Source organism: Anser anser (assembly GCF_964211835.1).
Source record: "Anser anser genome assembly, chromosome: 20".
Lineage (NCBI taxonomy): Eukaryota > Metazoa > Chordata > Aves > Anseriformes > Anatidae > Anser > Anser anser.
In genome coordinates, this window is record NC_139741.1 from 4,669,373 (window position 1) to 4,682,351 (window position 12,979).

General features: G+C 65.2%; 1 protein-coding gene across 2 annotated transcripts in view; it reads right to left on the reverse strand.

Moving 5' to 3' along the window:
• Positions 1-12,979, reverse strand: part of ABR (ABR activator of RhoGEF and GTPase) — a 35,252-nt gene that overhangs the window by 20,759 nt on the left and 1,514 nt on the right. Inside the window, exons 1-2 of one of the 2 annotated variants that reach the window (XM_083806434.1) lie at positions 6,407-6,669; positions 1,838-2,022 (exon numbers count right to left, since the gene is read on the reverse strand). In XM_083806434.1, coding sequence (XP_083662560.1) covers positions 1,838-2,022; positions 6,407-6,467 — 246 coding nt within the window. In that variant the 5' untranslated portion in view covers positions 6,468-6,669. Of the gene's footprint in view, positions 1-1,837; positions 2,023-6,406; positions 6,670-12,979 lie in introns of those variants that run through there. The other variant, XM_083806433.1, reaches the window with a different exon arrangement.

Below are 12,979 nucleotides of genomic sequence, written 5' to 3' on the forward strand. Positions count from 1 at the left end.
GCTTCCCGGAGCACCCGCACTGCATCCAGCGGGGACCAGCACCCGGCTGCTGCCCAACGGCTCTGTGGGGCCTCACAGGCGCTGCCAGATGGGGCAAGCAGAGGCTGGAGATGTGGACATCTGCACGAGCTAACGCAAGAGCCGTTTCAGCTGTTTTCCCCCTCTCTTCAGCAGCAAAAGGGGAACCAGCAGCTGCTCAGTCCCTACAAGCTGCTCAGGCTCCCTGCTCCTCTCAAAACCCGTAACAAACCCCACGCTGCAGCTCAGGCTTTGCACGTTTTTGGTAGGACACAGACACCGGATGACCAGAGCAGCTACTGTCAGCACCAAACCCAGCAACACCCAAGCCGAGGCTGGGCCACCACCCTGCGCTGTGACCACAGCCCCCACCAGGATGCTCACGGCTGTGGGTGGGACGGGCTGGTCCCCACGCAGGGCTGGGGGGGCTCCAGGTTCAGCCTTAGGAGCACACAAGACGAGACACCCTGCCCCAATCCTGCCAGCCCCCAGGCTGGAGACGCCACCTTTGGCACCAGGAGGACAACAGGGGATGCAGACACCTCTGCAGGCGGGCTGAGCCAGGCGCCCCGTGCCACCCAGGCACCAGCTGACACGCGTGTGCCCACCACGAGGCTGGAGGTATGCCAAGATTTCAGGTGCCGGCACCCAAAGGGCACTCCCCTGAGCTCTAGCCCAAGCAGCTGCAGATAAAGAGATCAGAGGCAGAGCCGGTGCTGAGCTCTAAAGCTCCCAATCCTGTTAGTGCCGGGCCAGCACTGAGCTAAGACGGCCACTTGAGACGGTGTCACCGCCTGCGTCCCCCAGGGCCACCCACCACCCCGCTGCCCCCCCCCCCCCGGGACCACCCTTCCAGGGGACGAGACCCAACTGCAAGCAGGGTGCCGGGGCAGGGGCTGGCTCGATTCCCCGCTGCGGGACCAGGGGACCGTGCCCGGGGTCACGGCAGCTCGGTGCGGGGTGGTGGGACGCACAGGAGGGCCCCGCGGGACCCCCGTGGGGCTGGGCGCCGAGGATGCTGCGCAGCACCCTGGGGGAGGAAGCCACACCTCTGTGCTCCTCCGCCTCAACATCCGGGTTAAGGCCTTAACTCCTTCCACGGCAAAAACCTCCACATTTTCCACGCCGCCTCCTCCCGTGCCCCCGCCATGCTGCAGAACCCCCCCGCCCCAGTTCAGGCTCTCCCCAGAGCAGCCCCCGTGGTGCTGGGGAGCAGAGGCACCCAGTGGCAGCAGCCCCCAGGTCCCCGGGACAGCACGGCACCCCCTGGGCTTTTGGGAAACCTTGATTCTGGAAAAAAAATATAAAAAAATCACATTTTCCGCTTTTAGTTTCCTGCTCCGAAGCTCTCCAAGCTCCCCTCCTTGGGAAGAGGATGGATAAAACCCCGTTGGCTCGGCGAGGATGCTGGAGTAAGAGCCCAAGGAGTTAAATCTAAGTTTCCCTGCAAAGAGGAGGGGACGGACAGGGTGTCCCTCTGCAGGGTGTCCCCAGGTGCCGCTAGATGGAGCCGGCAGCGCGGCTGTGCCTTGTCCCCAGGCTCCCCAGCCCGAGGGGCAGGGGACAGGGGGGGTCCCAGCACCTCCTGGCTGGGCTCCAGCACCCAGAGCCTGCTGTCCGGGGCAGGGACACCAACATGTCCCATGGATGGGCGCAGCCCCGTCCCAAACAGCATCCGGACAAGGAACCGGGTTCAGGAAGCAGAGGGGACATCCACCGAGGTCACAGCACCACCAGACCATCGCCAACACCGCAGACCCCTCCCAGCTGGGCACCCCCAGCCCTGAATTTCGCAGCCCCCGGCGCCCAGCCCACCTACCCCGGTGCCGAGGCCATCAGTGGGTGTGGGCGAGACGCCGTCGCCGCTGTCCTGGCCCCGGGCGCTGAGCTGGGGGGACATGGTGGGCGACTCGTCGATGTAGGGCATGGTTTCCGAGCCCTCCGGCAGCGCCTTGGGCTCCTCGTTGCCCTCGGCGTCGTAGTCGTCTGCACCATAGTTGAAATCTGCCAGAGGAAGAGAAGACGGGGGTGAGCATCCAGGAGATGCTGCCTACCAGTGGGGCAGGAGGGGACAGGGACACCAGGGGAACCCTGCCACCATGCCAGTGGTGGCTGTGCACCAACCTGTAATTACCAGGGGACTAACGAGCCCGTTTCCAACACACGGAGCCATGCGGGGACACACACACACACCCGCCGGCTTTCCACCTGCCCGCGGGGCAGGCAGGGCACAGCGCGGGCACCCTTCCCTGCCTCTGCATAATTCATGGTGCCGGGAAGCCGCAGGCCTCATCTGCGCGGGGGCAGCTGCTCCTCCAGACACCCCGGCCCCTCGCCAGCAGCTCAATGCCCTCCTCGCCGGCCCCGGGGGGGGGGGCGATGGAGCAGGGCTGGCAGTCGCCATCCTCCCTGTCCCCTGCCCGGAGCAGTGCCAGGCCCATGGGGGCAGCAAGGGGACATATCGCCGCCCCACCTGGAAGAAGACGTGGCAGACGTGGTGGCAGCGCCAACGTGCCACAAACCACGCTGAGGTGGCACAAGGGGGTCTGCTGCGAGGGGGCCGCCACCACAGCAGGCCAGAGGAGTCCCCGCGCTGCCCCGCAGCCCCGGGTGCGGCCATTTTGGGGGCCCGGAGCCCTCGGCACGGCGTGGGGAAGAAAATGGGGAGCCGGGAGCAGCCGAGCGGGGGCTGGGGGGGGCGCGGGGCCTGCGGCGGGGCCGGGGGCGCAGCGGGGGCCGGGGGGGGCTCCTAACCTGTTCCCATGGAAACGGCGGCAGCTCGGCGGCGGGGAGAGGCGGCTGCAGCAGCCCCGAGATGCTGACAAAGGCGAGGGGGAAGGGAGCCCGGCTGCGGCACAGGCGGCCGCGGGGTGCAGCTGGCACCCCACACACGGCCCCCCAGCCCCAGCGGACCCCAACCAGGCCCCAAGATGTCCCCTTGTGTCCTGCCCGGGTGTCCCTGCAGCCAAGACCCCCGCACAAATGGGACGTGTGACCTGCAGCCGGCCCAGAACAAACCCTGTGCTGCCGATGCTTCACCCCGCCGAGGAGTCCCCTGCTCCCAGCGGTGTTGCTCATCGCATTAATATTGCACTCGGCTTAACGTTTTAAGTGGATAAATCTGTAAATCAAGGAGTGCTGCGAAGCTGGGAGCCGTGCAGGTGCCAGCAGGGTGTCGGGAACCTCTCCTGCACCCCCGGGGGCAGGATGGAGGAGAGCCCCAGCACGGCCCAGGTGTGTCCCGCTCTGCCAGGACAGCCCAGCTGCTCTCAGACCTCTCCTCGTTAGCAGTTAGCACCTAACGAGCATCCCCCTGAGGCCTGTCACCAACACCCTGCTGGGGCAGGTGCCCTTGCCATGGTGGGCAAAGCTGAAGGTTGCCCCCCAAAAAAAAGATTCAGAGCATGGACGGGGAAACCCCAAGCTCCTGTTGACCAGGCCCAAGCTCCTCATCTCCAGGCTGATGTGCAGCCCAGCACCCGAGCCCCTGCCATCCACCCCATCCACTCCAGCATCCACCGACAGCGACATGGGGACAACCGAGGCCACGCCAGACCTGCCAAAGCCACCGCCTCCACACAGCCCCCATGCCAGGGACGGGGCTGGCAGCCAGCAGCGGCCAGGGGAGCCCACGCTGAGCCCAGCACCGGCACTGGAGGGGACCTGGCCACCTCCCCGCCCCATTGCCAGGCTTGGGAGCAGCTCGGGTAACGAGGAACAGTTTTAATGAGGCGGCTGGGGACCTTGCCACCTGCCAGAGGTGACACTGGCAACGGCGCAAGGGGAGGAGGTGGTGTCGATGGCACGGAGGCACAGAAGGGAAGGGACCAGCAGGAACAACCCAGCTCTCAAGCCCCCATCGCTCCTCCCCAGCCTGAGCAGGTTCACACTGCAGCCCCGTGCCCACCCAGGGGCACACGTCCCCATGGCTCTGGCCCCAGCTGTGCCGCCTCCTGGCACGACCCTGCTGGCTGAGCCACAGCCATGTGTCATTGACCAGGCTCTCACGCAGGGAGGCCGGGCAGAGGTCTCCCCCACATCACAGCTCTAACACGCTGCGGGGAGGGACCAGCGCATCTCCAAGGCCTCCTCGTGCTGTGCCCACGCCTTGTCCTGCAAGCGGGGACCACTCTGACCTCCTCAAGGCCTCTGGAGCAAAGCCCCCAGTCCCCACGGAGCAGGAGCAGCTCCATCACCGCTCTCCCTCCGAGGGCAGGCAGACACACGCCAGGATGCGCCGCAGGCAGAGACCTGCAGGGAAGTGCCATCGCTTGGCACACAGACCTGTGCCCGATGCCACCAAGGGAGGGACACCCTGCTCATGCCCGGGGGACACAGAGGGTCCGTCCCCTGCACCTCCCTGCCTGCAGGGCCCAGCAAGCCCAAATCTCGCTGCCTCTCTCCTCCCCCCGCAGCTGCATTGCCCCTGCAGCCTGTTCTTGTGCCCATGCCAAACCCAAAGCTATTTTTGCTCCAGGCACCCGGGTTTTCGCAGCAGTGGAAACCCTCCTGCTCCACCCAAGGCATGGGGACAGAGGAGCAGAGGGAGCCTGGCCCAGAGGAGCCACCTTCGGAGCCCTGCACCCAAAGCAGCCCCTGGCCCAGGCTCCCCCCGCAGCGCTGCAGACCCCAGCCCCATGTGCACCGAGGGATGCCAGCACTAACGGGGCTCCTGTGGGCTGGCTCACAGCCCTAGAGCGCAGCAGGACCAGGAACACCTCCCCAAAAAGAAAAATCACATTTCAGCTCTGCCACCCAAGCCAATGCCAGCGAGATGATGCTCGAGAGGGAGCACAGCCAAGGGCGGCCACCAGCTCCTCCCCAGCGCGGGCAGGTGACAGCACTGTCACCGCGGCACAGGGTGGCATTTTCTTCGCTTTCCCAGCTGGGCACACACTGCTTCCAGGGCTCTGCACACCTCAACGCTCGCCCGCCTCATTTCCACAGGAGAAGTTCAGCATCCCCACGGGGAGGGGGGGAGCAGATTTTGCTATTCCCAGCCTGCGAGCTTTGGGAAAACGCCACGTTTTTACTGGGGCTGGGTGAAAATTCACCATGACAACAGGGATGCGTGAGCTGGCCTCAGACCTGCCTCCACGGGCCTCGACACAAACAGCATCTCCTCCGCACCCCGCGCTGCCTCCTCCCCAACCACCGCAGCATCTCGGGGGGCTCACGAGCCTGGCACGGTGCGGGCACCGCTCCCAAGTGCCCCCGTCCCCCGGGCACGAAGGTCCCCGGAGCTGGGTGCCCAGCAGGGCGGCGTGGCCAGGCACCGTGGGCTCTGCAGGGAGGCAGCTGCTGGGAAAAAGGAGCGTGCGGAGGCTGGGTCTGGATGCAGCCTCCGGGCTCCAGCCTGGCTGTCCCCACAGGCTGGCACAGCACGGTGTCCCCGGCTGCGAGCGTCTGCTTTAGGGGATTTAGGATGGAAAACTCTGGGGAGGGCTCAGCCCCACGCATCACACACACACCCCTGACCGACCCCCGCTCCGGGTTCGTGGGCACAGCAGATTCCAAATTCAGGAAGGGAGCCGTGCCCCCCTCCTGCACATCCCCATCCCCGTTCCCCACGCAAACCTGCCCCACAAGTGCCGGGCTCCATGCCCAGCTGCTTCCCGGCAAACACCCCAATGGGAATTCACACCCTGAAAGCCGCCCACGGGTGCGCCCAGGCGGCTCAGTGCGCCCCAAAACAAACAGCAAGGACCCTGTGACCGAGCCCCCCACCTCCTACCCGTGCCCCAGGCTCCCTCGGATGCTGCCAAGCCAGCCAGCCTGCGCCAGGTGCCCCGGGACCGGCACCATGGGGGGCTCGATCCTCCTGCACCACCTCCCAGCTGCCCATCCACGGGACTAGGAGGGATTCGCACCCCCAGCGCTGCTGCAGCCCCCCCAGCTGCCAGCCCTCGGGTCCCAGCACCATGGGACCGCTTTTCCACAGCGCCCTCAGCACCGTGCCTGCTAAAATCACTGCTGGGGGAGAGGAGAAGTCCCGAGGCCACAGAAGGACGGGGACAGAGCCAGCACCCCCCCGTCCCCAAGCACTCCGTGGGGTCCCCAAGCACCCCGTGGGCTGAACGAGCTGTCACTCCGCTCCGGCACCCATGCGCCCCGCCACACCAGTGCCACCGCCACCCAGCCCACCCGTGCAGCCCCTCGCAGCGGGCACAGGTCCCCCGCACCGACCCCGGCGAGCGCCGCCATGGCGTGCGGGATGCTCGGGGAGGGGGGAGCGCGGCCCCCGCCAGCATCACCTGCCCCCTGCCCGCCTCGGGCTCCGCATCGCCGGCGCAGCACCCGTCCCCAGCGCCACGCAGCGTCGCCCAACAGGTAGGGGGGGGACCCGCCACCCCAAGCCCTCCCGGCCCCCCCCGCCCAGGGCACGTACTGCTGTAGAGGGTGTCGATCCAGGAGAGCCGCGGCAGGCCGCGGTGGCTCAGCGGCTCCATGCTCGGCGCTCAGCTCCGCCAGCCGGCTCTCATCGCACAACAAAGGCGGCGAGGGCGGGAGGCGGGGGGCCGCAGGCCCAGGCGGGGGCTGGCTGGGAGAAGGGGGCACACGGCCGCCTGCCCGGCAGCACCGTGGCTCTTCTGCCAGGGGCACCCAAGGAAGGAGGTGCTGGCTGGCAATGGCAGCGCGTCCCGCCTCCCGCCTCTGCCTCGCCGGGGGGAGCCGAGCCCAGCGTCCCCCGCACGCAGCCACGCCGGCCCCCCGCGGTGCCTGGGGACGGGGAGGTGGGGACGGTGGCAGCATGGGCACCGGGGTGTGTGGGGGTCCCCAGGCTGCCCCGGTGGCACTGGGGGGCAAGGGGGCACCCAGCTGTGCCACTGGCACTCCTACCGCCCCCTCCCTGACCTCATTCTCATCCCCTCCCTATGCCCTAGGGATGCCCACGCTGTGCCCCTACCCGGCGAAACCTCACCAGCTGCTGCTGCTGGATGCAAAGCACGCAGACCCCTCCCGGTGCCACTCCCCAGGAGGAGCCAGCACCCGGGGAGCCCCCCCCGTGCCCCCCATAAAGGGCTCAGCTCTGGGGCAAGCAGGGGTTAAACTGCCCTCCCCATCTGCTTGTAGCCAAAGGAAATAATATAAAGTGCCAGAGTCATCAACCCCGATACGTCAGGAGCCAGCCAAGCGTTCAGGCTGCCCCCTCCTGCCCGTGCCCACACCGCTGCCCCCCCCACCCCGAGCAGGGGGTGCGGGCAGCACCCTGAGCCGCTGCCCTCGGCCGCATCCTGCCCTGCTCGGGGATGGGCTTGGACCTGGCGCCAGGGCCAGATGGGAGCCGTGCGGGAGGGCTGATGTGCAGGATGGATGATGCTCCACCGGCACGCGGGGAAGGCAGAGCACCGGGGCGTGAAGTGCCAGGACACGGGGGGCACCGGCAGCCACCATGCCTGGAAAACCCAGGAGGGGCTGGGGGGGACACTGCCCCCAGGGATGCTGCAGCCCTCAGAGGCGGCCGATGCATTTTGGGGGAGCGCAGCTTGGCACTGCCACCAGCACCCGGTGCCGCCTGGGCGCAGCCCTGCTTCCCCAGAGGGCCGTATCCAGCCCAAGGGCCCGATCGAGCCCTGGCACAGCCCTCCCCTGCCTGCAGCCCCCCCTGGCCGTGAGTCAGCACACACTGAGTCAGGGCAGGAGGTGCTGCCGTCCCCCACCCCTCGCACCCCGCTCCTGGGCACCTCGGGGATCCCCAGCTCAGGATGCGACCAGGCTCCAACGCTCCCCTTGTCCCCGAGCCATCAGCACACGCGGTGCCGAGGGGTGGCCATGGGGTGACAGCCCCCAGACAGCACACCCCACGCAGGGCACAGCGGGTGCGTTCGCCACTCTCCTGTCTCTGCCAGCCCCTATTTGCACCAGCCCAGGCTCTGGCTCACCCCCAGCCTCCCAGCCCAGCCCCCGTGCCCTGGCGGCACCCTCAGCGCCCAAGCAGCAAGAGCCAGCGCCAGGGCTGGGGACAGAGGAGGAGGAGGAGGAAGAGGAGGAGGAGGAGGAGGAGGCGGCAGCAGCTGCTCGGGCTGCAGCAGGGAGCATGCATGCAGCCAAACCAGGGCCCGGCTGCACGGAGAGGCCAGGAAGGCGCCGGCGGTGGGGCTGAGCGCATGCATCCACCGCTCGCGGCAGGAAACCGAGCGCAGGAGCAGCAGCGCCGGCCCGGGGCCCTCTGCAGCGGCTGCAGCACCAGCACGGCCCCTGCAGCTGCAGAGCAGAAGGGGGGCAGGCAGCTCTCAGCCCCCCCGGCACGGCGGGGTGTCTGTGCTCGGTGAATCAGCCCGTCAGCTGGAGGGTGAGGGAAGCCCCTGCCTCCCCAAGCAGCTCTGGGAGGGCCAAGAGAATCTCCCCTGAAGTGGGGACACCCTGGTGTCCCCTGCGATGAGCCAGCGGTGTCGCCAGCAAGCATCGCCGCCCAGAGATGCTCAGGGAGGAAGGCAAGGGCACAGCACAGCTCTGCTGTCAGGGCAGGAGCTGCTTGGAGGCCACGTGGAATCACCCCATGGATTTGGGGTGAAGGAAACCCCCCTGCATGCACCACGCACCCAACCCAGAGCCGTCCCCATGCCGCTGCCGATGGCTGCACACAGCAAACCCAGGCTCTTTGCACAGCCTGGAGCAGAGGGCGGCACCAAAGCCCTCTGCTTTATTCTGGCCACTCTCTTTCCATCCTCTTTTCACCTTTGCAAGCAAACAAACAACAACACAACCCTGCTCGGCAGCTCCAGCCCGCAGGGCACATCAGCACCTGGCTCCCAGCAGAGGTGCTGCGTGGACGCTCAGCACCCAGGGCAGGCGGTGGCACAGCCACTGAGCACCACGTACTCCAACACCCCGACTGCCCCTGCCCATGGCTCCAGCCACAACGCATCTCTCGGAACCGGGAGCGTCCTCACGGAGAGAGCCGAGGCAAGGGGGCGGCCGGATCCCCACCACCACCCTCCGACCTCGTGCAGCCCGCCGGGTGGCTCGCTGCTCGCCTGGCATCTGCTGCGCCACGGCCGGGCAGCCCACGCGCTGCTATTTCTGGGCTCTTGTGCAAGAGGCTCCTCCGGCTGCAGCTGCACAGCCCGGGGGTGCTGGCTGGGAGACGGGCACCCCTGGCAGCATCGCACCCTTCTCCGAGCGGGGAATCAATGGGGATGTCCCCCAGCCCCTAAATGAGGAGCACGGTGCCGAGGGGAGCGCAGGGCAGCTGCCTGCAGCCTCCAGGAGCCTGTGAGGTGCTCGCCCAGCCCGTGCCGGGACAAGGTTGCCGCAAGGCTGGCAACGCACCACCGAGCCCCGTGGGGAGCAGCGGCTGGGAGGCAGCAAAACACCACCAGTGAGTCCATGGGGACGGCCCTGAGAAGCTGCTGCTGGCGGAGGATGGCATCTCCTGAGCAAATGGCACTCCCACGGCTCCTGCAGAGCCCGTTCCCTCAGCCTGACATGGGATTTTTCCTGCTCCAGGCAGGCAGGAACAGGCAAACCCCACGAGTGTCACCGTGGCGGTGCAGAGACCTGCTGGCACCATGCTCCCACAGCCACGTGTCCTCATGCCGCCAGCTCATGCCCTCCTCTGACACAATTTCCTGGCAGGGAGAGGGAAAACAGCACCGGGCACGGGGAACACCCAGCCAAAACCAGGGCGAGCGGGGCTGGAAGAGCCCCAGCACCATCCCTGGGGGGGGCCAGGAAGGAGAAGGAAGAGGTGGTGGGTAGCAGGATCCAGATTAAAACCGCCCAGGAAGAAATCACCCATCCTGAGCACAAAGGTCTCCCCATGTGCCAGACCTCGCCGCGATCCCTGAACTTTGCAGCTGCGCCTTATCGCCAGGCAGATCTGCAGGCAGCCTCCCTCTCTGCTCAGCCCCAGGGGCCAAGCTCGGCTCCTGAACCAAATCCAAGGGAGCCGTCCCTGCTGCTCATCTGCATATGCAAATCACCCTGCTTAGCAAACACTGATAAAGAGAGGAGGGATGGAGAAGCCAAGTCTATTTTGAGATGCCTCTTGGAGGGGAGGCAGGGAAGTGTGTGCGCTCCCTTACGGCAGCGCCTCGTGCCGCGGCTCCTGGGGATGCTCTCAGCAACCTCTGCGGGAGGAACCTGGTGGTGCTGTGAAATTGGGGGGAAATGCTCCCTTGTGCCTGGATGGACGCACATTTCAGCCCTTGGCTAATCCAGGCTCCCTTTTCCAACCCAAGGGAATATATCCCTGCCACCAGGGGGAAGGGGGGGTTCCTCCATTCCCTTCTCCGGCTGGGCAGGATGGAGGGGAAGCTCACCAACAAAGAGTGCGCCGCACAAAAGTGTCTTTCCAGCCAAAAAAAAAAAAGAAAAATAACAAAACAAATTTCACGGCTGTGGTAGGACTTACAATGCAAATGTATTCAGGCCCCGCAGGGCACTTCTGGCTGCAGCCAGCACCTAACGAGGGCTTCGTGTGGCAGGAGGACCTGGGGCTGACGGAGCCCGGCACGGGTCGAGCCCTGCAGTGGGCACCCGGGATGCTCGGGGCTGTGGGAGCTCAGCATCGCCGCTCAGCACCAGGGGCAGGCACCCCCTGGAAAGCCCCCCGGGACCCCCAGCTCCAGGGCCATGCCCAGCCCACAGGGCTCTTTTAGCTCCTGTACAAGCCCTCTGCTACGTGGCTGGCACGGGGAAGTCGCTCCCCAAACCAGTGCTCACCGCCTGGTTTTTGAATGGGAACTGTTGTGCCCCAAGGCTTTTGGGGCACCGGGTTCACCTCATGAACTCGTGCATGTATTTATGCTTTTCAGGGACTGCGGCTCGGCTTCTTGGAGAAACACCACGTCCTGCACCTCCCGGAGCACCGCGGGGCCCCTGAGCAGATGGGGACAGTTCAAAGGTCCCAGCCAGGGCTCGCACACGCATACACACACACACACACACACACACGCAGGCGTTTTGTTCCCTCCTAAGCAGTTAAAATTAAACACTGCAGCTCTGCATGTCCTTCCTGCACCAGAAGAGGAACTTGCAGTACGTTCAGAGCCAAACAAGTGCTTTTCCAGCAGTGGGAAAACACTATAAAGTTAAAAAATAATAATAATAAAAAAAAGCTAAGGACACGGATGTTGCAGCCAGGCTCTCGGGGACAGCAGCTGCCACCCACGCACCTTCGGCTTCAGCACTGGCCCCGAGGTCCCCTCCTGGCTCCAAGGGAGAGGAAACGGGTGCACAGAGAAGGCAGCAGCACTTTCCTTCACCTGTTGCACGCCACCAGCTGCCCCAGACAGAAAGAGATGCGCCGAGACAAACCTTGGACTCGGCTCACTATTTCCCGTTCCCCTTATCATTGAGGCTTTTGGGGTTTTTACAAGAAAGAACGGCCCGAGGGCGATCAGGACAGAACCGAGCCTACCCCTCAGCACCTCGGCGCCACACTCAGTGCCATGGGCACCCTGCAAGCTGTCCCCGCTTCACATTCCCAAGGCACCGGCAGACACCGCCAGCATTTCGGCCCAGACCCGCACCTCCGCAGGCAGTGCCCACAGACAGAAGCACCCCCGCCTTGGCAGCCTCCCCGTGCACCCAACACATCCTCGGCTGCGAGGCCAGCTGCGTGCCCGGCTGCAGGGACAGGTGACAGCAAAGACGAAGGGAAGTTCATCCCTCTCTGTGCTCCGTGCTAGCCATCTGCTCGCTGACACTCAGATTTTGTCGGTCCTGAGAGAGCTGGCGAGGCGTTATCTCAGACGCCAGGATCATGTATCTTGCTGTCACAGGCACTCCTCTCACGCAATAGCTGCAAACGGAGGCATCTCGCAGATATCCTCCCCTTAAATCAGATTAATCACTAGCTACTTAAAGGAAACCACTGTGTTTCCCTGGTAATTCCCATAAAGACGATACCCAGCGCTCCTGCCCCTGCTGTCCGGGTAGCACCGCGCTGTGTTACGGGGAGCTCAGCTGGCAGCATGCCCACCGACCGACAACGCGGGGCTGCACACACCGAAGGAGAGCACTGACAAGCCCAAAACTTCATGAAAACATTGAGGGAAGGACCCCCAGGCAGACCAACACTCGCTGAGTTACAAACCACGATCAGGAATTTGTAGCTATAGCTGAAAAATAAAGAGAAGTGAGAAAAAAACTGGAGCGCTAAATGAGCCACGCGTAACCAGAAAGGGGGATCCAGTCAACGACCGCATGCGTTTTATTGCATGCTCAAATTCTGCTTTAAATGTCAGCGCCAGCAGGACAAGCTGGCTCTCCTATAAGGCACAAGAGACGGACGTGCTGATGCCAAGGAAACACTCAGGATAAGCCTGGGAAGAGCCCAACCCCATCACTGCCACTGTCACCGTCACCTGGTGGCCACGCAGCCCCCGGCTTGGGCAGCCCGCTGGTCCTGCACGCTCAGCAAAGCCTCCCATGGGGCTGGTGGCAATCGGACGAGGGCACACAGTGGGACCGCGGCCCCTTTTGGGGGATGAGGAGGAGAGGAAGCCAAATTTAACCACAGCAGACACAGCCTTGGGTTTCAAGGTGCTGCCAGAAAGCCCCCCTGGTGACAGTGAAGGTTTTAACCCAACGCCCCTGGGGCTGGAAGACCCCTCCGGGTCACGATGTCCTGGAGAGCTGTTTCTTACCCCACGCTCCAGGGAAGCCCCTTTACCAACACACATCTTCCAGCGGCCCAAGAGCAGCATTGCACAATCCTCAGCGTGGGGAACCATTCAGGAGCATGCCCGAGACACAAACACAGCACGGGACGTGAGCGTAAACCCAAAGGCACCGCCACACGGGCGCTTGGCCGCTCCGACTGCTCCTACCCCTCGGCCACCACCAAGCAGAGCTCCAAAAATGTCAGAGCATCGCCGCTGGTGGGGCTGGCTGGGAGCTACGTGGAGGTGACGTGCCTGGCCCCACTGCAGGGCTGGGACCCGGCTCCCACCCCGGCTGTCCCCACGGGTCGCTGACCGGAGCTGGGGAGAGACAGAAATGCAGGGAGGAG